At 46.6% G+C, this 25,494-nt stretch overlaps 1 protein-coding gene and 1 long non-coding RNA gene across 2 annotated transcripts in view; both read right to left on the reverse strand.

The window, feature by feature from the left end:
• Window positions 1-5,464, reverse strand: part of LOC116833467 (prolactin-releasing peptide receptor-like) — a 14,281-nt gene extending 8,817 nt beyond the window's left edge. The window contains exon 1 of the mRNA XM_032795042.2: window positions 3,572-5,464. Coding sequence (XP_032650933.1) covers window positions 3,572-3,990 — 419 coding nt within the window. The 5' untranslated portion in view covers window positions 3,991-5,464. The remainder of the gene's footprint in view (window positions 1-3,571) is intronic.
• A 17,621-nt stretch (window positions 5,465-23,085) lies between these two features.
• LOC142046364 (uncharacterized) lies at window positions 23,086-24,489 on the reverse strand. The gene is made up of 2 exons (XR_012655296.1): window positions 24,021-24,489; window positions 23,086-23,882 (listed from the first exon to the last, which is right to left on the reverse strand). It is a non-coding gene; the product is annotated as an uncharacterized LOC142046364 (long non-coding RNA).
• Between the last annotated feature and the right edge of the window lie 1,005 nt (window positions 24,490-25,494).

Genomic DNA, 25,494 nt, shown 5'->3' on the forward strand with positions numbered 1-25,494 from the left:
GCTTATCTCTACTGCCTTCTATAAAGATCTTAATTGGCTCCAGGTGCCTTGATTAACCTGGAGCAACTGCCATTTGGTTACCATGGTCCTAGGGATTTGTTTAGCCTGGGGCTAACATACCTGTTTCTCAGTACTTTACTGTAGCCATCTGGCCTTGCCCATCACAGTACACACAGTTGAATAGACATGCTGGAGATTATTCAATGGTTGTAAAAATCTCAGGCCAGATCCTCAACTGGTGTAAATCGACCTAACTCCACTGATTTTACTGGAGCGACAAGGATTACACCAGCTGAGGCTCTGGCCCTAACTGTTTCACTTTAAGAGTAAATCTACACGGCAGAAAGGGTGTGTTCTTAATTTGGGTTAGCTAACATGAGCTGAAGTAGCAGTGAAGACACGGCAACTCGGCTTTTACCTTGGGTTAGCAGCTCAAGTGAAAGCCATAGGGTTGAACATGTGCTGATAACTCGAGTTGCAGTGTCTTCACTGCTATTTTAACCTGAGTTAGCTAAGGCAAGTTATGCCCATAGCCTTTATTTGCAGTGTAGACATACCCTACGTTACTCTCTCCTGATTGATTGGTTTTCCTGTAACGCCCATCACCACAGAATCTGAGCACCTCATGTACCTTAATGAACAGAGTCTTACGACACCCCTTTGGGGGAGCAAAGTGTTGTTACTTCCTTTTACAGAGGGGAAACTGAGGCACGGGCCCGAGTAAGTGACTTGCCTCAGGTGACACACAGAATTGCAGCAGAGCCAGAACTGCAGCCAGAGCTCCTAAGTCTCAGTCCTATGGCTTAAACCCAAGCCCCTCCTACTACAGTTAACTACTGAAAGGAGCAATCCTGCACTGTGCAGTGGAAGCTGGACCTACTAGGCTATTGGCAACTCTAGTTTCTAGGGTTCTGTACTAGAATTCAGAGCAACAGAAGCTGTCATCTGCAGGAGATGATGCGCTGAGTTGTTCAAATGTTCATTATTTGGTGGCATGGATGTGCACTGGTGCTAGATTTGATGCTGAATAACCTCTAGCACTGTGTTTGGTGTGGCAGATTCTCATGAATCTTAGTATGGTCCCCAGCCTGCAAGCAGGGAAGTCTGCCTGGGAACTGTCAGGAGTGAGAGCTGATTTGCTTTGGTAAGCAGAAAACATCTGAAGAGCTGGATGGCTGACGTTTATTAATCTTGCCCTGAAGGGGACTCCAGACAGCATGCATTGTAAGTGAGGTAATTGACAGGCACCAAAAGAAAAGCATTTGAAAATGAAGAAAAGCCTCAAAAAATTGAGTTGGGTTAGAAGAAAATGACCAATGGGAATCTAATTCCAGGTGCTTACCTCATCTGGGCTCGACTGTGCTACTCAGTGCCTCTCAAGATCAAGCCTTTAGAGAGCAAGAAACAACTGACCCATCCTAGGGCCGAAGCCTGAGGTTCTTACTCAGTCCTTATTCAGGCAAACCTCCCATTAACTTCTGTGGGAGTAAAAATTGAGGAAGGGCCTGTGAATTTGGCTTATACACATTAAGGGCCAGATAATCAAAAGTGCTCAATAGCTCTCAATGGAAAACCCATCCACTTCCTGTAGGTGCCTAAATAGGTGGACCTCTGCTGAAAATCTGGCCCTAATGGCCTGATCCTATGCAGTGCTGAGCACCCGTTAATCCCATCTTGTGGGAGAAGAAACCCGCAGTACTGGTCCCTGTGGGCAAGAGTATGTCCTTCCTTTTCACACCTGGGCGGCAGAGCTGAGAAAATAAGAAGCCTATTCCTTTTTGCAGCCCTCTTTGAGGGAACACAGCCCTGGAAAACAGGGACTACTATTGAGTTGCTTCTCATTGGTTGCCCTGGTGTTACACAACTTTCAATTCCCCTTCCCAGTCTAGATCCCCAGAGTCTGGAGTCAGGCCGAGGAGGGGCCCTGAAGGAATGTATCGATCCTTTAAATGATCTCAGCGAGGTAAGCTGAGCCAATGGGGCTGCCAGTTAACAGTGTGTGAGCAGAACTGACCATGAGAACTGTAGGAAACAGCTGCAGCAAAGGAAATGAAGGAAAATAATAAGAGAGAGGGAAATTAATATTCATTCCAACTGAGACACAGGAACTCCCGGCTGTATCTGTAATAATGTCTCTAGCACCTCTCATTCAGGGATGCCCATATGCTTTACAAACACTAAGTCTCTCACCCTGGATAGTGATTCCCATTATACAAAACAACTTAGAATCAGATTTCCAAAAGAGCCAAGCTCTCACTTAGACACCTATAAGTAGCCAGGCTTACTAAAGAGCTGAGAACTACAGCTGGTTGGAAGAACTTCAGTGGAACTGCCTTGCAAAATGCAGTTGTCTCAAAATCAAAACCATGTTGTATGCACCAAAATTTGGTTTGGGAGGAATGAATCCCAGCAATGAAAACTAACCACTTTGATTTTTCATTTTTGAAACAACTTTTTGCTTTGAATTCCTTTTTATTTGTATTATATTATATATTGTAACATAAAACAATAAAGTCAAAATTGACACCAAACATTCTGATTGCTCTGAAACTTTTTTTTTTCTGGAATTTTCCTTCCTAAAGCATTTTGAAAATTTGCAGATTTTCTTCTGATTTGAAACTTGGCAGACTTCTACTCAACGTGCCAAGGGCTGAGCTCTTTCAGTACCTGGACATAAGCGTTGCAGTGGGAACTGAGGGTTTTTTTAAAAAATTGTCTCCAGCTGTGGATGCTAAATGCTTACACATCTGTTCCTGAGCTCTACTGAAAGTCTGATCCTCTGACTTGTCCGCAGTCTCTCACAAGTCAGTGACAGATCCTAGAGGTGTCAATAGGCACATTAGATAAACACCATTCAAATACATTAATAAAACAAAATCAATCAGTCCCTTCACCAGCCTGTGCCTCAGTTTCCCCAATCTGTAAAATGGGGATAATAAATCATGACTATCCTCATTACGGTGCTGTGAGGGTTACCATATTAACATTTGTATATTTGAAGATGAAAAGTATGATGTAAGGGAAAGTAATAAGATTTATAATTAATTACTGAAATTATTAAAATTTCAGTTCCCCCTCATCTCCAAAGTGATACTTTTTCTGTGCAAAAACCTGGACATTTTTTACACTTGGAATTTCATTTTGCTGAAAATCATTTTTCACAGTGAATCACGCAAAACTATAAGGCGTCACATGCCCCAATGCAATAAAAAGCCACCATTCGGCAAATATTTGTTTAATGAAAAGCTAAATTCTGAGGCTGCAAGATGGGCTGCAGTGAAATTGCAAAGATTTCTTAGTGATATTTAATTAAAAGATTTTGGTATTTTGAGGCCAAAAAATTACTAAATAATTCCCTCACCCACGGGAAAAAAAAAAAAGGAAAATCATTATTTCCAAAGGCTAGGAACTACAAAAACAATGAGGAGTCCTTGTGGTACCTTAGAGACTAACAAATTTATTTGGGCATAAAATAAATTAGTAGTCGCTAAGGTGCCACAAGGACTCCTCATTGTTTTTTCCGATACAGACTAACACGGCTACCCCTCTGAAACCTAGGAATTACAGTTACCTGTCTACAGCAATAGCTGTGAGGGTGAAGACAGACACATAGACAGTCATAGGCTGCATCAGGAACACAAAGTAACACAAGAACTTCCCAAAGATCCAGCCCTGTGGGTTGAAGGCATAGGCCAGGGTAAAAGGAACACACGTTGCACACATCAGCATATCTGAGAAAGCCAAGTTCCCAATGAAGAAGTTGGTGACATTGTGCATCTTTTTGGTCCTACAGATGACGTAGAGGAGAAGATAGTTGCCGAAGATGCCAATCAGCACCACCAAGGTGTAGCAGGGGATGATGAGGGGCTTGAAGGACTGGATCAGCTGGACTCCTGTAAACTGAGAGCTGGAATTGGAGCTGTTCTTGAGGATGATCTCGTTGATGCTGTCGTTGGTCGGGAGCCTGTCCCAATTCCCAATTGGTTCCATGAGTCAAAGTCAACTGAGAAGCAAGCTTAGACAAGAGCAGAAGGGGTCAGCATTAGTGACCTTAATTACAGGGTCATAACCATGACTCCATTCATTTGCAGTTCATGGACACAGTTAGCAACCCGTGTATGTGCCATGTAATTGCCATTGAATCCTTCTGTGGGCATCTCTTTTGGTTGGAGCAGGAAGCAATTCCTGAGAGGTAAAATGTGACCTGTTAACCTAATTCAGTGTTTCAGCTATGCAGAGAGTTTCCAGCTATGTTTGAGTATCCTTGTGTGAACAGTTATTTAGGTGCTACCCTCTGATATTCCTCTCTGTTCTGTAATTCACAGGTCACAGCCTGAGAGTTGAATTGAAATGTCCTCATGATACACCAAATTTCACTTCATGTTTGTGCTCTAGCTGCAATTAGCCTTCATACTGAGGCTAATTCAGTTCCCCTCAGTCCTGTCTCTTTAGCCTCCTTGTAATCCGACTTCTTTGTCTCAAACTTCCTCAGAATATTTTCCCCCATTTAATTTTCCTGGATTGACTGGAATATCTGGGAAGGGTTTTGTTCTACAGATTCCTGGGAAAGAAAATGGGAAAATGGAGGTTTAGAAAAGGAGAGATTCAGATAAATAGCCCTCTGCTGATAAAGGAAACAATTCCAAGAAGAGAGGGCCAGATCCCAAATTTAGGATTTGAAAGAAAGACAGAAATCGGTGGACATAGAATTAGATTCAGTCTTGGAATACAAATCTCTCCAAGGCACCCCCACCGTTCATGACCCTTCTTATCCTCGTCTGTCAGGGAGTTTTGGCTGGCCAGTCACAGCCACACAGACAGAGCACTCGTGTTGGTGAAGTTGATGCCATGAGAACTTCTGCTGTACATCATTCAGGAGAGTATACAACTCATTTCCCCATATGTAGGAGATAATGAATGGATTCCTGCTGTTATTCAGAATGAGTACACACAAATGCATTGCACATCCAGCAGGTTTTATTATGTTCTTAAAATATATGTTTTCCCACAAAGCATTGTGAGTTGCTGCTCAAATTATTTTTCAGTCTGACCTGAAAAACATTATTCTAGTGCCTAATCTCCCATTTGTCTATGGAAGCAGGTTAGGGAGCTTTTTAGTAAAGTAGCCCTTTTCTCCTTTCCTGAACCCCTTCATTTCTGTCTTTGTTAGCTCTGTAAACTCCTATGGCAAAGTCTTATCTAATTTAATAGAACAAAAATCACAGACTTTCTATAGATTTTTAAGAAACAGCTTACAGAACTGAACAAAGAATTCTATCCCTGCTATTGAATTCTATAGGGTGGCTCAAAAAACCTATAGAAAGCTTAGCAGACTCTGTTAAATCCATATTTTTTGGTTAGTTTCTATTGAGCCTCATTGATTTTATCCTTATTCAACTGTATAGAACTTTTCCAAACAGAGAGAATTTTGAGACACTGTTCGTATGGAAGATGCTTTCAAAATAAACATATTATTAAAGGCAATTTCAAAGTATTATTTCTGTGGAATCAAAGCAAAGTAATACATTTTATATCACTCAAACCTTTCTATTCTGCTCCCAAATGAGCTTCCAAATGTGAACTGTACAAAGGAACTAGCTGTCTCAACGACAAGATGAATGTAAAATCCTCCTGTACATTATTTTGTATAGGAGTCCTTGCTTCTTCTGAGATGATACTAAACAGCAAAATAATTCCATCTCAGCTGTCTACACTCTCAGTGCGCTAAAGGCATTTTTTACAATGAGACCCCAGTGGTCAGGAATTAAGTAACTTCTATAATGCAGTAGCATCTAACTACAGAACCCTTCCAACCATGTAGGCACATTTCTTGCTCACTAGCTGGGTTATGCATATAGTACATTTAAAAGAAAAAGAAAAATCTGCTTCTCAGTTTGGGCTGAATATTCCATCTGTAAGTGCAAACAATGGTACCATTGCATTCTCTACTGACCTGGTGCAGAGGAAAGTCAGGGTGGAAAGACACTCAGGAGCTGTGTTCATTCCAGGAGGGGTTTGTGTGTCAGAGAGAGGAAGAGAATTCAGACTGCTCTCTGATCCTTTGAGGCTCTGTATTCCAACCATGCTCATAGCTGTGTGCTGAACTTACCAGATCCACGCTTCCAACCCTCTCACTCCCCCCACTGGCTGCTGCCTCCCTCCACTCCTTCCTGTAACCGCAATGAGGATAGCGAACTTGATTCTTTTCTGGCACAACTGTCAATTAGCAGTAACTTCTTTGAAGCCGGAGGAGGTGAAAATTCCAGGCTGGAGCCCTCAGCCTAGAGTTGTCAAAGGCCCTTTTTACTTACGTCTCAATAGCCCTTTTCTGCAGTGCTTAACTGTGCTGAGCCCCAGCACCTCTAGGCTTGACAGTTCATAGCCCCAGCATTTATGGGCTTGACACATCAGTTTTGAAAGTATAAAAATTACTTGAGCCATAGCACCTGATAGCTTGAGCCTTGGACCTGTGACATTATTAATTAAGCACTGCTTCTCTGTGATGTCTATGAAAGAACAGTGAAGTGCTGAACAAGCTCCAGATGAAAAGTCAAAGGTTGAAGGTACAGCTAAGAGACAAGCCCTCTTTTAGACGGTATCCTAACCTTTGGTGGCATAGTTCAAAGCCCTCATCAGTCCAATACTAGCTGATAAAATAAGTACAACTGATGTTTAATCTCATTCGCATGCGCTTTTTGCAAGAGTCAGAGTGTTAAATCCGGCTATCATGTTTCACCCAAGAAGTGGCTACATTTCAGCACTGGGTGAAAGGATCCCTGTGTATGAGGATTATTTGGGAGGAAGGGTGCTATTCAGTTGATGATCCCTCGAGGTCGAGGATGATCTTTCGCAGCTTTTATTTTTCATGGGTCCTTTGGTGGCTGAGGAGTCCAAACCTGGAGCCACAGTCTCATTGGCAGAAACTGCAGGTTGTGTTGGAAGACAGGGTTGGGCCATGACTGCTGCATGACTGTTGTCGGTCCTTCCTTTTCTGGTGTTTTTCTGCAACCAGGACAAGGCGATTTTCCTCAGAAGTGGACATTCCCTCTCTGACAAGTCTTCACCAGTTATCCCTATCCTGGGCTGCTGTCTCCCAATGTGTGGTGTCAATGCCACATCTCTTGATGTTTATCTTGAGGGTGTCTTTAAAGCATTTCTTTTGACCTTTTTGTTTCCTTTCTCCTTTGGTGAGTTGGGCGTACAGCAGTTGTAGTGGTAAGCATACGTCAGGCATGTGCACACAGTGCTCGCTCCACCTCAGCTGGTGCTGGATAATCAGGCCCTTAACACTGAAGAGGTTGGCTTGTGTGAGGACATTGCCGCTTTATAATAACTGTTTTCTTACAATGCAGCTCCTTTTCCATTGCTTGTTTAATTCAGGGGGTATTCATTAACAGCTGTTTGAATTCCTGATCAACAAAGCCAAAGAGACTACAGAACCTTCTACTAAATTCATTCCCAGTTCATCTGAGCCATCATGTAATTTGATGTAAACCTCACTAATGAGCCACTTGTATTAAAAAAAGAACACAAATCTGTCCTTTATTGTGATCAGTTTTAATTGCTTTAGGCAGGCATTATTGGAGGATTTGATTGTCACAATTCTGGGCACCTGCATCTGTATTCCTCCTCCTCCCTCAGGCTTCCAGCTCCCCAGCCATCTCCTCGCTTGGGCGGAGACATGTATCCCTCTCTCTTCTGACCAGGCTATTTCCAGGCTGCGCAGTTCCCTGCCTCCACTGTGAATTTACCAGCAAAATCAGACTGCCTCAGCAGGCCTGCTTTACTTTACTGTCTCTGAAGAGAACACAGGCTAATTGCTACAGTGAAGTTACCACACAGATCTTTCTAAGCAAGCACATTTATTCTCAAGGGTAAAGCAGTATGGAGAAAACATATTCAAGCAATAAAAAAGCTACACCCATGCTAATACCTGAAACCACCCCAACTCCAACAAGGGTTCTGGCTGGTGAGCAGGCCTTCATATCCCACCATGGGGTTTGTGTGTGGTCACTAGTTCAGAACAAGCACCCCTTGAATCTGAGAGTTACTTTTTTATGTCATTTGTGCCTTTTTATCCTGGAAATCAGTAAGTCGCAGGCAAAGGTCTCCTCCCCGGTGCAATCTTCCAAAGATCAGGTCTAGGGGCAGGCATTTGCATTCCCCTCCTCCCAAGTATTTCCTAGGAAATCTACTCAACTAACAGATAATTTTTGTCTTGGCCCATTGTTCAAAAGAGTCCTATCCCAGTGGGACACACAGGCTTTCATCTCTATTTCTCCTTATTAGTTCTGGAAGTGGGCTCTGCCTGACACTCACTCGGAGACCCATAGCTGCGCAGAATCCACAGACTCACTGGGGAAACTGAAGCTAGCCTGAGAGAAATATCTAAAGCATATTTTATGTTAAATAGAGTATCATCAGCATTAAACTTGTGTTTGAATTTCCTGCTCATGTGAAAATGTGCTTTAATTTATTCACCATCAAATGTCTTTAAACCACTCATTTACTGCCTGCTGTCTTATACATATAACTTTGTGAGGTGCTCTGGGATTACTATTTGCATGAAAGACACACACTACAGAATAAAGTGGTTATATTAATTTCACCTCTCGCCAAACCCAAACATCTCTAGTGTTACTGGTAGTTTACAGCGCATGCTTAGATAGCACTACTCTTCCTAAAGCACTTTATAAGCCCAGACTGAAAACAGATACTGTACATATATATGGAGATCTGCCTATCATCTTAGTATCAGAGCCCTCATAGTCACACCCCTGTGAGGCAAAGCAGTGCAATTATCCCCATTGTACAGATGGAAACTGAGGCACAGAGTACATTAATTGACTTGCCCTAGGTCAGACAGGCAGCCTGTGAAAACCTGGGTTTTCTAAGCCTGAGAGCAATGCCCTTTCCACTCTGCCCCTCCCTCTCCTGAAATGCAGCCACCTCTGAGGTGGAGTGAATCAGCTGTTTAAGGGCATGATCTGAAGCCTACTGAAGTCAATCAAAAGGTTTCCACTGCCTTCAACAGGCCTCAGATCATGTCCTAGGAGTGCACAGCAACACTGCTCAACAAGTGGAAAGGAATCCCATATCGGATTGAAACCGCAGGGGGATTTATGTGGGTTAATTGTAATGACCTGAATTGCAAGTGGGCAGAGACACTTTGGCTAACACCACTGGTCTAACTCCTTCCCGGGAGCTGGCCACATCAGAAAACCCTCCATCCCAGTTGGCTCTAATTGGCAGCCATCCTTATGGACAGTCTTAGCAGCAAGGCCAAGCACGGAATGAGCACTAGCCCCCGACCTACCCAAGAGAGTCCCTGCAGGCCCGGTCTGTTCTGCAGTGAAGCCATTGATTTCAGGGGACTTCATTGCTGTGTAAGGGCTGAGATTCAAAGCCCTATGGCTACAGAGAAGGAGCTGTTCAGCTTCCAGGGTTGCCATGGAGTCTGAACTGCCCTTTTAGCCCTACAGATCCATCCAGGCTGAGAGGCTTAGTCAGGGGAGGGATGGGGGGATGCTTGAGCTGACACAGCCTAGGCTGCACCTGCTGTGCAGGGGAGAAATTCACCCCTATGCAGAGGGGCCAGCACAAGGAGTACGTGTCCTCCCCAAAATAGGGCTGCAGTGGTGCACAGGGGTGAATTTCACCCCGGGTGATTAGAGGACAGAGCATCAGTCACCTGTGCTCAGCCTGGCGCCTTTCATCAGTGCACCAACCACTGGCAAATATTAGACGAAAACAGCCTGTGGCTCTTGGAGTGAAATGTGTCATTTTCCAGGCCCCACATGCCCAGCCCTGGTGGCTGGCAGGTGGGGGTCAAAGGACACCCGTTTGGCCTTCACTGAGCTCTTCTGTCCTTCTCCAAATCATTTGGATTTATGAATTGAAGCTACTATGGCTGTGATGCTGAGGACATTCATTTTCTTTGCACTGCAGGCCATTAATGCACTAGCCTGGAAGCTCCTAAGTACCGGGAAATGATCCAGCTGAAAGCTCCCAGCCATTATGTCAATGAGAAAACAAGGCTTAGGGGAGAAACAGAATAAATCTCTCTGATTCTCCACTACCCTGCACCCCCTGTAATCATTTACGCTAGTGTAAATCGATGCTACTGAGTCAGACTGACCTGGGGCAGGGGACCCACTTTGCACGGCTCATTCAGTCTTTGGCTTCAGCTAAGACTATCAGTCAGTGCCATCTGTCAACACGTCTCTGCTAAGAACCAAACTGAGATCAGTTCTGCCTTCCCCGATGTGACATAGGCCACCAAGCAGCCAACAGATTCTAAAACCCAGGAGCTACACACCTGAGCTAGATTTGAACTGGTGACCTAGAGCCACAAGGCCCTTTTGGATCCCCTGAGCCATCCAGCTCACCTGCTAGCTCGCTTTGTTTGTTGCAGTTTTGTTTCCATGGTGTTGAGTGTCTTCTATTAATTACTGTCCTGTTGCCATGGTTATCTCAAAGTGCTCTGTGATGTGCCGCCATGCAGGACGTTGTTTGAACTCCACAAACACCTAAACAAGGACATGGGAAAGCAGAAAAAGAATTAGCTGAAGGCACTTGAGATCTCCCCTAGTCCAAAGCGGCAGCGAGCACCCCAAAGGACGGAGCTCCTCTCAAAGGGCTTCCGTCCATTCATCTCTAATCCCAGAAGCACAGCTGGGTTTGAGCTTGGGAGGGCTGTAACTGGATCCTACCAGGGTGTGTTGCCATTGCACAATCTCCTGTTAGCAGCATTAGCTTTGCAGCCAGGCACTTCTAAGTCAGTCCCAGCTCTGCTAAAGTCACTTCATCTCTCCAGTTTACACAGCTGTAAACCAGAGCCTATAATAATACAAACCTACCGCACAGGGTGTGTATCCATCTATCCTCCATACAGACTTCTGTCTATCTCCCACCACAGACATGCAACCATCATCCATTCAGCAATCCTGGGTGTTACACTAGAACCTATCAGTCTAGTATCTGAGTGCCTCCCACGAGTTACGAATCAACCCACCCACCCAGCAGGGGCCTCTCTTCCTTCCTTCCTCACTGGCAAGGTTCAGGCTCAGGGGCTGCTTACTGGATGCAGCAGTGTGGGAATGGGGGAGTGAGCTGTGGAAGCTATTATAGGCCGGCCTGGGCAAAGAGGTGGGGTTTGTATTTAGCTCTGAATGCAGACCAGGTTAGTGGGTGGTTTTACTCCATCTGGCTGTGGGTTCCACAAACCAAGCCAAGAGCTGGAGGTGGGTCTGTCACCTGCACTAGGGGTCGTAGCTGTCCCAGGAAGTACGGTGAGTGTCCAGAGCAATCCACAAGTGCTAACTAATGGAGAATAAAGGTGCTAGATCAGCCCTAAGTCTTATTCATTTACCTGCTTTTCCTGTCAGTGTGAGACTGGGGAGTAAAGTCTCACCCTTTAATTAATTTTTCTAGACAGAGCTTTGTTTTGTTTCTTTTTTCAACACAATGATGTGATCCAAGCCAGGCTGGGTGGATGCAACTCTGCATGTCAGAAACCTGGACATCAGCTGGAGGATTTGAATACAGAAAATCAGCGGGGCTAGAACTTGAGAAATCAACAATGGCACAGGGTGTGTGGTTGGGTTCCCTCTTCTGGCTCTTAACATGCCTGGTGGGGAGTAGGGGGAGTTAAATGAGAGAAAATCCCATCTAGCTGGGGTCCAGTAGCCCTAGGAGACATGGTGAATAGGGTAGGCAGTCTGACGAGGAGGGTTTCCAGCTTAGCAGTCTGTCTCACTCTCATCATTGTGTTGCATTGGTGTCTGGGGGCCATGGTTGAGATCCGTGCCCTGTTGTGCTAGGCACTGTGCATCCACACAGTAAGAGTCAGTCCCTGCCCCAAAGAGCTCCCAGGCGAGATAGACAAGCTGGACAAAGGGTGGGAAAAGGAAGGGTTGTTATCATTATTTTATAGCTGGAGAACTGAGGCCCAAAGAGTGTATTGCCCAAAGTCACGCTGGGGGGCAGAGGAAGAGACAGGCACGGAACCCAAATCTCCTGAGTCCCAGGCCCGTGCTATAGCCACAAAACTATCTCATTTGGAGGGGAGCTTGGATGCCTGGAGGGGGGGATCTTTCATTTTGGAAACATCACTGAAGAACGTGTCAGTGTTTCCAAGATGAAATATGGCAGAATTTCACTTCCATGAAAAATGCCTGGGTTTGGCTTTGAAAATTCAGGGCAAAATTTTTTCCAAAGCCTCAACATTTTTCACAGAAGTAAAATTCAGTTTCCTGACCAGCTCCAATCACAGCATTCCTGTTTCACGGGATCATTAGCAAGACAGGACCATAGGGCTGGGCAATCTATATTGAATGATATTTTATTTAGAGGATTTGTTTAACCCTCTTGCTCCTTCCACCTCTCTGCCTGAGTCACAAAAGGATGTGGTTTGTAAACACTGAGCACCTTTATGTATCTAAAAATACCAGTGCGACAGAAGATGAGAGACCACAAGTGCACTAATTACCTGGTTTCCGACCAGGAGCCTGAGCTTCATTTTTGCATCGCCACATGAAGGAGGCACTACAGACTTTGGCTACCATAGCATGTAATTTGCTCCAGTGCATTACCATCTCTCAAGGCCAGGCTTTTTATTCCATAAAAGTATTTTCAGTCACACAAAGGAGAAGCAGAATAAGATCAGCCCCCAAATGCCATCACGACAAGTCCCAGAACAATCAGAGTCAAACCAGCTCAAAACAACAGTCATTTGCCACCATCGGTAAGACTGGAAAAACTTACATGAGTAAAACCAAACTTGTTCACGTCACGAGCCCCCAGCAGTAACTGACTCAGCGGGGCTCTTGGGAGTTTTATTGCAAGATGCTGATGCTGAGATTAAAAGTTTGTCTGCATTAGGGAGTTTAACATAGGAGTAGCTACACTGGGGGCAAACCCCCAATGCAGATGCTGGCACTCCTATGTCTCAACATGTGCATCCTGCTCTCTCACCCTCCTACACCCTGAGGAATAAAGCACATCCTGTCTCCCCTGTTTTTCATGTTGAAGTCCTGACTTATGTTCTCTATCTTCCAATAAGAGCTGGCAGCATGCAGGTCAAGGTCTTTTAAATCTTGCAATGTTCCTCTAATGCCTCACTTACAGGGACATCTGTGCTGAGCTACCTTGTGCTGATTTGCTGGAAAACACACAGTGTTCATGCATCTTTCATCATGTGCTAGTGCACACACAGGGACTGCAACACAGACACTTACCTGTTCATGACTTTTAAAAGTTCTCCACTGCCTTGCACCTCTGCAGTCACTCCCACCTGTGCAGGGGGTGGAAAATACTGAGGTCAGCAAGTGAAGAAATCCAATCAGGTAACATTTCACACCCACTCTGCACAGGTGTGAATGACAACACAAGACAGCAATGGGCAATCAGGCTCTTTGGGTTCAAAAAAAGAATTAGATAAGTTCCTGGAGGATAGCTCCATCAATGGCTATTAGCCAAGATGGTCAGGGACACATACAGCCCCATGCTTTGGGTGTCCCTAAACTTCTGACTGCCAAAAGCTGGGACTGGGTGACAGAGGATGGATCCCTCAATAAAGTGCCCTGTTCTGTTCACTCCCTCTGAAGCACCTGGCCCTGGCCATTGTCGGAAGACAGGACCCTGGAGTAGCTGGACTGTTGGTCTGACCCAGCCTAGCCATTCTTATTTTCATTTATACTGATCTTAATCTGCTTTGCGTTTCCTTTCTTCCTGGATTTCTTTGTCCAGCTTAATCCTCTCGCAGTAAGCAGTCTTCATGCCATTGCTGTATCAAGCAGAGAAAGTGGTATTCAGTGAGGCTTTTAATTAGCCCAACCTTTAATTCCCACCTTGGAAATCAAAAGAAATGTATTTACCAGCTTTACTCAGGTTTCCTGGGAGGTTGGCTACTCTACCAGAACTAGACTCTGGAAAATACTCTTCTTCTTACAGAATCACAGAGAAATGTAGGCCTGGAAGGGACCTCGAAAAGTCATCAAATTCAGCCCCCAGAGCTGAGGCAGGACTAAGTAAACCTAGACCATCGCTGACAGGTATTTGTCCAACCTGTTCTTAAAAAAAGTCCAGTGATGGGGATCTACAGCTTCAAGCTTGGAAGCCTATTCCAGAACTGAATCACGCTTATAGTTAGAAAGTTTTTCCTAATATCTAACCTCAGTCTTACTACAGATTAAGCCCATTACTTTTTGTCCTACCTTCAGTGGACACTGAGAACAATTGATCACCATCCTCTTCATAACAGCCCTTAAATATTTGAAAGACTTATCAAGTTCCCCTCAGACTTCTTTTCTCAAGATTACACACACCCAGTTTTTTAAACCTTTTCTCATAGATCAGGTTTTCTAATCCTTTTACCATTTTTGTTCTCCTTTGCATTCTCTCCAGTTTGTCCACCTCTTTCCTAAAGTGTAGTGTCAGAACTGGACACAGTAATCCAGTCAAGGCCTCACCACTGTAGATTTTTACTGATTTGCACTTTTTATTGAATTTCATCTGGTTGATTTCAGACCAATTCTCTACTTTTTCAAGGTCATTCTGTATTCTAATCCTGTCCTCCAAGGTGCTTGTAACTCTCCCAGCTTGTTGTTATCCACACATTTTATAGGCATCATCCTAGTCATTAAAGAAAATATTGAACAGTATCAGGCACAGGCCTGAACCCTGTGAGATCACTTTAGATACACCCTCCCAGTTTGACAGCAAACCATGGATAACTGCTTTTTGAATATGATCTTTCAACCACTTGTGCACTCACCATATTGTAATTTCATCACTACATTCCCTACTTTACTTCAGAGAATGTCATGTGGAACTGTGTCAAAAGTCTTACTAAAATCAAGATGTATCACATCTACTGTTTCCCACCATCCACTAGGCCAGTAATTCTGTCAAAAACGGAAAGGAGATTAGCTTGGCATGATTTGTTCTTGAAAAATCCATGCTGACTATTCCTTATAACCCTATTCGCTCCTTACAAATTGATTGGGTAATAATTTGTTCTAGTATCTTTCCAGGTATTGAAGTCAGCGGCAGCTTTGCCACTGATTTCACTGGACTTAAAATCAAGCCCATGGTGGATTTTTGATCTGACTAGCTGAAAACACTTTACAAACATGCTAATTAAGCTTCTTACCCTAGCTGGAAAGTAAGTGATATCTGCCCGGGTGTCCTAATGCTTAGGCTACAGCCACACTAGATAGTTTACAGTGGTGCGGCTGTACTGGCATAGCTGTTCTGCTGTCAGCTCTGTAATGTAGTTGCTCTAACTGGAGGGGAGAGAGCTCTTCCTTGACATAATTACTCCACCCCCAAGGAGCAGTGGTAGCTATGTCATTGGGAGATACTCACCCGCCAACACACTGGCACTTCTGTCAGTGGAATTTACATAGATCGGGGGTTTATTCACACCGCTGAGCAACATAACTTATACCCAATGTAAATTGTAGTGTGTTCACAGCCTAAGTCACTATGTTCAAGACACTCTCCTCCTCTCAAACTCTTTTGGGCAATGGGCCAAGGAACTGGGACCAAGAGACAAGCCAGAATTCACTGATCTATTTTTTTAGGACCTGCAGTGCAAGCCACACTGAAGAGGAGCAGAGCCTGCTTGTTTCTTCTGTCAAAGCCTCATCTTCTGGGGCCTTCTAGTACGAATGGCTTCTGTGGGATGAGCCCTCTGTCTCCTGCACTAACTGGCCTTCTTGCTGGCTGCGTTAGCAGGCAGGTCCAGGACTAAATGGGCTATGGAGATTGACCTTCCTCTCACCACTACATGATCATTCCATATCTGGGTTGAGCCACATTGGCTGAGCGTGTGGCTTTAGCCATCCCTGCCCCTGCTGCATGGCATGTAGACAGACGCTCTTGAGCCAGCACCTTTGAATCCCCATTAAAAGAAGATAGTATCTTCTGTGCCTAGCTCACTAAATCAGTTCTCTGCCATTGTAGGGGGTGCAAGCAGCAGCGCACCCCAGCCCTGCAATTCCCTGCCTGAGCCATGCAATAGCATCACCTTTGGAGGCTGCAATGTGTTAGCCATGTCTACACTACAGCCTATGTCAGCAGAATTTATATCAATTCAGGGATGTGAATAAACCACCCCCCTGAGTGCCCTAAATTAAACTGACATAAGCACTCATGGGCACAACACTGTCATCAAGAGAGCTTCTCCCACTGACATAGCTTCTGCCACTTATGCAGGTGGGTTTTTTAAGTTGAGGGGAGAGCTCTCTCCTGTCAGCATATAGCATCTTCCCAAGACACATTGCAGCGGTGCAGCTGCATCGATATAGCTGCACTGCTATGCCTGTAGACTGGTCTAAATCTAATCCAGATTATGGGGTTCAATACAGGGGTAAAGTGGGTGGGCTTCAGTGGCCTGTGATGTGCAGGACATCAAACTAGATGATCTGGTGGGTCACTTTGGGCCTTAAACTCTATGACTAAGAATTTAAGACATATTTTTTTTGTAAAGACATTAAATCCTCCAGGTTCTGGCATCTGCTTGCTAATTACTCTGCAGTCAGCAATACTCCTGTCCCTTTCAGGCATCCGTCAATGCATTCACCCAGTTGCTAATGCGGCTCCGTATTAACTCACAGACTATTGTTTTTAAAGAACACATCTTTTCACATGAATGTCCTATTCTCCTTTCAGGCAATTCATCCTCTGCAACAATTACTAGGTTTTTTTGTCAGTGATTAGCCAGTGCATCCCAAATGCCATTAGCCTCTCCCTCAGCCAATTACTACATAAATGGAAATCTATTCTTTGATGCTTTTCGTTACTAGCCATAATGGAGACATCAAGAACAAGGAGAAAAGAAGAATATATTTGGAGCAGAACTATAAATAAATAAAATTCTCTAGCCACGGGGGGGTGGAGTGGAGGAGGAAATACAGGGATCTCTATTCCTAGGCCCATTGATAAAATGCCCCATAAATGACCTGATTATTACATAAAGACCCTTTGGAAGGAGTTGATGATCCCCAGTCAAGATAATGGGTCCCTCTAGAACATGCATTTGTTACACGGGAACTGCCAGACATTGGGGATCAGACCAGGCTGCACCTAGCCCCATGTGGAAACTGGGAATGTTCTTAATGTTTTCTCTGAATACTGTGTTGGTGCCTCAGTGTCCCCTATGCAGTTCTTAATACCTAGGTGGTGGAATAAGGGTGTGTGATTGCTGCAGAGCAAAGGGCCAGTGCACCTAAATGCCTGGCACTCTGTCTCCTAGCAACTGATGGTCTGGGTCCCTTTCTCTGGCAAATGTGCAGCTGAAGGTTGGAAACAAAGGGATCAGGGGGTCTCCTGGCGGCCCAGGAAAGGAAACCTGAGCAAAGGAGGAGGGTCCTGGAGGGGTGTTAGTGTGGAGCTGGCTGAGGACGAGGAGTGATGTACAGACCTGGGGGTTCTGGCTCACTGCCCCCCAGAAATGGCCCAGCGAGGAGTGCCGGTTCACAGTTACCTACAACTCTGTTTCAGACCGGTTTCTGGTCATCGAATTTAAACCTCTGTTTTATGGCTGGCTGGAGAGTCCATACTGACTGTTGAAGTGGCGGGTGCAGGAACCCTGTGGTTCCCAGGACGCCGCCAGGCTGGCTCGGCTGTGGGAAAAGTGCACTAGAGGGCCAAGGATGATGAATGCTCCAAGGAGATACCCAGGAGGTTGAAGACATGTGGCTTCTTGCCCTGAAAAAGTCTGCCTCCAGGAGAGGAGCGCTCCCCAAATTCCTGCCTGGCTTTGTGGGGAAGCAGTTCCAGTAGCACCATCGGGACTCCGCTGACACCCTGTATCCCCTTCTCTTGCAAAGGGCTAGCTCAGCCGCCTTCAGGGGAAGGCGCAATAGAGGGCTCAGCATCTCGTCTGGGAGCCCAGAGCTTAATCACGCAGCCTTCCTGTACCAACTTCTTCCAACTCCTCCTCTGTCGCCATTAACACCTCCAGAGACAGAAAGCTCTCAGAGGGGTAGCCCGTGTTAGTCTGTAACAGCAGAAAACAATGAGGAGTCTTTGTGGCCACCTTACATACTAGCACATTTATTTGATCATGAAGCTTTCAATGGGCTAAAAACCACTTCATCAAGCATGGAGTGAAAATACAGTAGGCATGGTGACTGGGTGACTGTCCCACTCACATGGTGTATGCGGTGGTGTGTATCATGTTTGTCCCAAGCCATTAGAGAAAACAAGGTGGGTGAGGTAATGCCTTTTACTGGATCACGTCTACTCCATTGAAAAGACAGGAGTACTTGTGGCACCTTAGAGACTAACAAATTTATTTGAGCATAAGCTTTCGAGGGCTACAGCCCCACTTCTTTGGATGCACAGAATGCATAGATTGCTTCCATCAATGTGCAAAGGCTGAAATTGTGGAAAAGCAACATCACTTGCCCCATAACCTCAGCCATGCTGAATACAACGCCATCAACAGCCTCAGGAACAACTCTGACATCATAATCAAAAAGGCTGACAAAGGAGATGCTGTCGTCTTCATGAATAAATTGGAATATGACCAAGAGGCTGCTAGACAGCTCTCTAACACCAGATTCTACAGGCCATTATCCTCTGATCCCACTGAGGATTACCTAAAGAAACTACACCATCTGCTAAAAAAACTCCCTGACAAAGCACAGGAACAAATCTGTTCAGAAACATGCCTAGAACCCTGACCAGGGGTATTCTATTTGCTACCCAAGATCCATAAACCTGGAAACCCTGGACGCCTCATCTTCTCAGGCATTGGCACCTTAACATCAGAATTGTCTGGCTATGTGGACTCTCTCCTCAGGCCCTATGCTACCAGCACTCCCAGCTATCTTCGAGACACTCCTGACTTCCTGAGGAAACAGACTAACATGGCTGCTACTCTGAAACCTGTCATTCTACTCACGAGAGAGAGACAAGTTTTCATGCTTATACATCTGAAGAAGAGCTCCGTGTAAGCACAAAAGCTTGTCTCTCTCACCAACAGAATTTGGTCCAATAAAAGACATTACCTCACCCACCTTGTCTCTGCCACCTCAGCAGGCCATTGCCCTCTACCGCAACTCTGCCTAGGCATGGATTCCCACAATACTTTAGATAAGACACCTGGCCTGTGCTGGTCTAACAAATAAAGGGGATCTAAACAAACCCCTCGTCATAGTCTGGAGAGTCCTAACAACCAGGAGTTATTTCAAAGCATCACATTGCAAGGCAGCTTACCTGCCTTTGCTGTGCTGCTTTTACCTGTGTGTATCACAGTTTTGCACCCCTTGGTGCTGCCAGCATGGGAGAGGAGATGCCCTGCTCTACAGCCGGCCCCTAACCAGCTGAGGAGCAGTTCCAGAATGCCTCCCAATGAAGTGAGTTATGGTTGTCTGCAAACATCACCACCTATAACTCTCCTGCTCAATGTCTGCTCAGCTCATAGCTCATCCTATGGTGATCACTGCTCGGTACGTGGGGCCATTGTGCAACCCACTTGTGTGACATTTACAACAGTGTTTTAGCTGGCCTTGAGAGTCTCACTTTCATTTCCGCAATTAACTGTGCTGCTAATGCAGCGTGATGCACGCAGAGATACACAATACAGACATTGTTTATCACAACCTTGTGCAAATGCCCTTTGTTTCTCTCAAAACACTGCTTCCAAAAATAGCTGCTGTGGCTCCCACTCCAGCCTTTTGAAAGAAGCATCTCCTCTCCCAGAGCATTCTCCCCCCAGCACACATATGGTAACTGCAAAACTGTAACTGCAGCAGGGGAGCAAAAGAAGCAGAATTCTTCCCCATCCACGGTGCTGCGGTTACTGGTTGGAGCAGGAGCATCAGGACTCTTAGGTTCTATTCCTGGTTCGCTATCAATCTAGCAAATCAGGATAGAGACACAAAGCCGCATTAGTGGTTTATTTGATATAGCAATTGCTGCGTGAGAAGGAGAAATTTTAAGACTTAACTGATGTTTATGATCATTTTATAATGTGAGTTCTTTATGCTGAAACAGCAGGTAGACATTTGAACACATTTGGTGACTGAACACATATGGTCACTTTGAGAGAGAGATCGAAGAGGATGGGAAACATGCCCACTCAGCTCCATTCCTTCTAATTGCCCTCCTGCCTCACTTCTGTTTCACACTCTGCATTCTTACCCCCATGCCTAGCAGCGAGAGTCTCACCAGGGCTTGTCTACAAGTGGGAGTTGGTGCACAGTAAAATGGGTGTGAATTAAAAGTGCACTAGCTATGCCATATTACCTCCCCCGGCGGAAACACTTACCACGCACACTAAAAGTGCCCTGATGCAGCTGCTCAAGGTTGGGGGTTTCCGATTAACTCAATCTAGGGTTTGGGTTATGACAGGAATGTGGGCATGGCCTAGAGTAGGGGTCAGCTGATGAGTGCCAGAATATTGTGCATTTCCTTCTGACCTCTGATATGCACCAGCTAGCCCCGGGCATCCCCTCACACTACACCAGAGCATGCTGTGGGTGGGGGCATAGAAGGCAACTGCACTAATTCAATTCTCACTGGGGACTTCCGCACACAGATGGACTCCCCACAAATGGAATCCCAGCCAGTCTCCCCTCAGAGGGTTCAAAGCGAGCAGAGCCAGTCAGGGACCCTGTCCCTATATTAGGCTGCGTACAACCCTTTGCACAGCCACTCTGGGTATGGCTACACTCACACTTTACAGCGCTGCAACTTTCGCGCTCAGGGGTGTGAAAAAACACCCCCCTGAGTGCTGCAAGATGCAGCACTGTAAAGCTTCAGTGTAATCAGGGCGGCAGTGCTGGGAGTGCGGCTCCCAGCGCTGCACGCTACACCCGTAGAGGATGTGGTTTACGTGCAGCCCTGGGAGAGCTCTCTCCCAGCGCTGCCGCTCCGACCACACTCACACTTCAAAGTGCTGCCGTGGCAGCACTTTGAAATTCCAAGTGTAGTCATACCCTCTGAGACGTCTCCTCTGAGAGCAGAACACAGTGACAACTGAGGTAGTTAGGAATAATTGAGAGCTAGTTTCCAAGCCAAGTCAGACACGACTAAGGGTATGGCTACACTTGAAACTTCAAAGCGCTGCTGCGGCAGAGCTTTGAAGTGTGAGTGTGGTCGCAGTGCCAGTGCTGGGAAAGAGCTCTCTCACATCCTCATGGGATTTAGCTTGCAGCACTGGGAGCCGCGCTCTCAGTGCTGCGGCACTGTTTACACTGACGCTTTATAGTGCTGTATCTTGCAGCACTCAAGGGGGTGTTTTTTTCACACCCCTGAGCGAGAAAGTTGCAGCGCTGTAAAGCGCCAGTGTAGCCATGGCCTAACACACTGGAGCCCTTCATTCTGCAGCTCATCCCTGCACAGTCAGGGCATCACAATTGGAATTTCTCCACAGTGAGCTTCTCTATGGGACAATGCTTAGGGTATGGCTACACTTGGAAATGTGCAGCGCTGGGAGTTACAGCTGTCTTCGTACAGCTGTGTAGGGACAGCGCTGCAGTGTGGCCACACAGACAGCTACCAGAGCTGCAGTGTGGCCACATTTGCAGCGCTGTTGGGAGCGGTGCACTGTGGGCAGCTATCCCACAGAGCACCTCGTTCCATTTTGGCGCTGTGGGTTGTGGGAAGGGGACAGAAGGGTGCGGGTCATTCCGCTTCCTGTCCCAACGCCCCGTGGTGCATCGCTACACATCCCAGCGGTTTGGTGCAATTGTGAGTCTGCAGCGCGATTTCTGTTAGAAATGGAGCCCGAGCTGCTGAGGACTTTGCTGATGAATGTCGCCAGCACATCACGTTTGGCAGTTGAGCTATTCCTTCAGCTCCAAAGTGACAGTGAGGAGTCCGATGATGATATCGATTCGCCTGATGCGCGTGACACTAAAATTGCTTGTGGCAGTAACGGACGTGCTCAGCACCGTGGAACGCCGCCTTTGGCTCGGGAAACAAGCACTGAGTGGTGGGATCACATCGTCCTGCAAGTCTGGGATGACGAGCAGTGGCTGCAGAACTTTCGGATGAGAAAAGCCACTTTCATGGGACTGTGTGCTGAGCTCGCCCCAACCCTGCGGCGCAAGGACATGAGATTGAGAGCTGCCCTGTCAGTGGAGAAGCGGGTGGCTATTGCAGTCTGGAAGATGGCAACTCCAGACAGCTACCGATCGGGTCGCGAACCAGTTTGGAGTGGGAAAGTCGACCGTTGGAATAGTGTTGATGCAAGTTTGCAGGGCCATTAATCGCATCCTGCTAAGAAGAACCGTGACTCTGGGGACGTGCAGGACATTCTGGATGGCTTTGCACAAATGGGTTTCCCTAACTGTGGAGGGGCGATAGATGGGACGCATATTCCTATTCTGGCACCACCCCACCTGGCATCCGAGTACATTAATCGGAAAGGGGTATTTCTCTGTGGTTCTCCAAGCGCTTGTGGATCACCGTGGGCGTTTCACTGACATTTACACAGGCTGGCCTGGAAAGGTGCATGATGCACGCATCTTTCGGAACAGTGCCTGTTCAGGAAGCTGCAGGCCGGGACTTTTTTCCCAGACCGGCAAGATCACAGTAGGGGACGTCGAAATGCCCATTGTGATCCTTGGAGACCCCGCTTACCCGTTAATGCCATGGCTCATGAACCGTATATACAGGGAAGCTTGACAGGAGCAAGGACCGGTTCAACTACAGGCTGAGCCGGTGCAGAATGACTGTGGAGTGTGCTTTTGGCCGTTTAAAAGGGCGCTGGAGGTGTCTTTATGGGAAGCTAGACTTGGGGAAAGCAGCATCCTGCGGTTATATCCGCGTGCTGTACCCTCCATAATATTTGTGAAGGGAAGGGTGAAACATTCAGTGAGGAATGGACCTCCGAGGTTCAACGCCTGGAGGCTGAATTTGCACAGCCAGAGAGCAGGGCTACTAGAGAGGCCCAGCACAGGGCTTCAAGGATTAGGGATGCCTTAAGGGAGCAATTTGAGGCTGAAAGCCAACAGTAATGTTTGGTGCCTTGCACAGGAGTGAAGTGCAGTGGTTACAATGATTTGCAGTGCCTGTTTTTCCTTGGGGTACAGTATGTTTCACTTTCTGCAATAATAAAAACTGTTTTAAAAGCCAAGAAATCATTTATTAAAAATACAGTACATAAAAGGGCAGGGGGGTAGGGTGCTGAACTGTACAGTCAGAGGTTTGAATATGTCCTGCCTGGAGTGCTGTGCAATGCCTGCTGCACTTCAGGATTAATATGCTGCATGGTGATGGGGGTTGAGTGCATAGGGTAAGGGTCGTAGTTCTCAGGGCTGGTAGGTGAACGTACAGGTGTTGGGGGCAGCTGGTGGTGGTAAGAACCAGGATGCTGGAGAAGGGGGTTTTGAGCAAACAGTGGGGCACAAGGGAGAGAGCTTTGGATGGGGGGGGGGTTAGCACGGTAGTGATCTGCCTGCATGGCTACCAGTGACTGCATACAGTCCGTTTGGCGCGCCAGGAGGCTTATCAGCTGCTTTGTGCTTTTCTTGGTAGCCAATTCCTTTCTCCTGCTTTGTGTTTCCCTCCACTGATGCATTTTCTCTCTCCAGTCCTGCAGCCTCTTATTCTCTCTGGCATACTGATTCATAACTGCTTTCACCAAATCTTCTCTTGTTTTTCCTTGGTTCCTCCTCAAGTTCTGTAGTCTTTCAGCAGTCCGTGATAGGGCCGGAGGATTCAAGGACACTTAAAAAAACAAAAAATAGAAACATTTATTACAGAGGCTGCATTGTTTATAATCACAGTGAAGGAGTTTGTAGACTATTTGTAGCATCATTTACACATAGCAAACATAGCACAGAGAGGCCACAGCAGCAAAGACATGGTGAGTAATGGGAATGAGTGATTAATGAATCCATGTTTCTGCCGCGACTCACCTGGGACGGGGAGCTGCTTGAGTCAGGGACTGGGGTTTCTGTGCATTGGGAAAGAGTCAGCAGCTGGGGGGAAAGTGCACTGAACACCACCCCCACATTGCCACAGCAGTTACTCCTGGAATCAATGTTTCTGTGCACCTGGGAAGGGGAGCTGCTTGAGTCAGGCTCAGCTGTGCATTGGGGAAAGCAGAGAGCAGCTGGGGGGAAAGTGCACTGAACAGTATCCCTACATTTTCCACAGGATTTTATCCTGCCAGATATATCGCTGCTCCGGTCACCTGGGAAGAGCGGGAGGGTCTTCTACAGCAATGTGGATTCCGCCCTGGTCCCTATGCAGCTTGCCTGTGTGCAGCAATGGTCCCCCCACCCCCCCTCACAGCACAGTGGCGCGGATGCATTAGCCTGACTGGGACAAGGACCACAGTGGTTCTCCCTATAAACTTGCACAAGCGCATTACCCACGCTCTGGCTGAAACTTTTGAAGAGATTACAGAGGCAGATTACCGCGACGTGATAGACCAAATCAATGGGCTATTCCACATCTAGGCATGCATGCATGCAGCCATAATCACCCCCCCTCCTCTCCCAAAACATTTCCATCCTTAAAATAAAAGCTACTTACCAGGAACACGCTCCTCTGCTTCTTCTTCACCAACAAGTTCCAGCTGCTGCAACTGCCTAGCTTCATCCTGGTTTGAGAAGAGCTCCTGGCTGCATGCCTGCTGGGAGTCCGAGGTGTCTCCCACCACCTCAGTAGCCTCACTCTCGGTTTCCTCTATGCACTCCCCCTCCTCTCCCTGCTCTAAAGTGTTCATCGTGGTCCTCGGATTGGCAGTGGAGTCACACCCAAGTATTGCATCCTGCTCCTTGTAAAAACGGCAGGTCGTGGGGGCAGCACCTGAGCAGCAGTTTCCCTCAGGGGCTTTGCAATAAGCACTCCCAGCTCCTTTACTTTAACCCTGCAGTGCAACGCGTCCTGTTCATGGCCCCTTTCCAGCATGGACTTTGATATCTGGCCATAGGTATCACAATTTCTACGGCTGGAGAGCAGCTGTGACTGCACAGCTTCCTCACCCCAAACACTGATGAGGTCCTGCAGCTCGCAAGTGCTCCATGCTGGGGCTCTTTTGGGGCGTGGAGGCATGGTCAGTGATTCATTGATTGATTGCACTCCACACCTGACTGAACAGGAAGGGGATTTTTAAAATTCCCAGGGCATTTAAAGGGTGGGTCACCTGAGCCCAGGGCAGTGGAGTGCGAAATGATGAGCAGAGTGGCTGGAAAGGTATGCTGGGATACCTCCTAATACCCTGGAGGCCAATAACAGTGCTTTTGGTGGCCACACTTGATAAGCAGCGCTGGATCACCAGCGCTGGAATCGCTACACCCCAAGCAGACCAGGTGTATAGCCAGTGCTGCAGCCAGGGAGTTGCAGCGCTGGCTGTGCTTGCAAGTGTCTACACAGAGTGAGTTGCAGCGCTGTAACCCCATCACCAGCGCTGCAACTCTCCAGTGTAGCCAAGCCCTTATTCAGGTTTCCTTGTCTAAGGCCTTGGCTACACTTGGAGGTCTGCAGCGCTGGGAGTTACAGCTGTCTTCGTACAGCTGTGTA

The sequence above is a fragment of the Chelonoidis abingdonii genome, chromosome 2 (genome assembly GCF_003597395.2).
Source record: "Chelonoidis abingdonii isolate Lonesome George chromosome 2, CheloAbing_2.0, whole genome shotgun sequence".
Taxonomy (NCBI): Eukaryota; Metazoa; Chordata; order Testudines; family Testudinidae; genus Chelonoidis; species Chelonoidis abingdonii.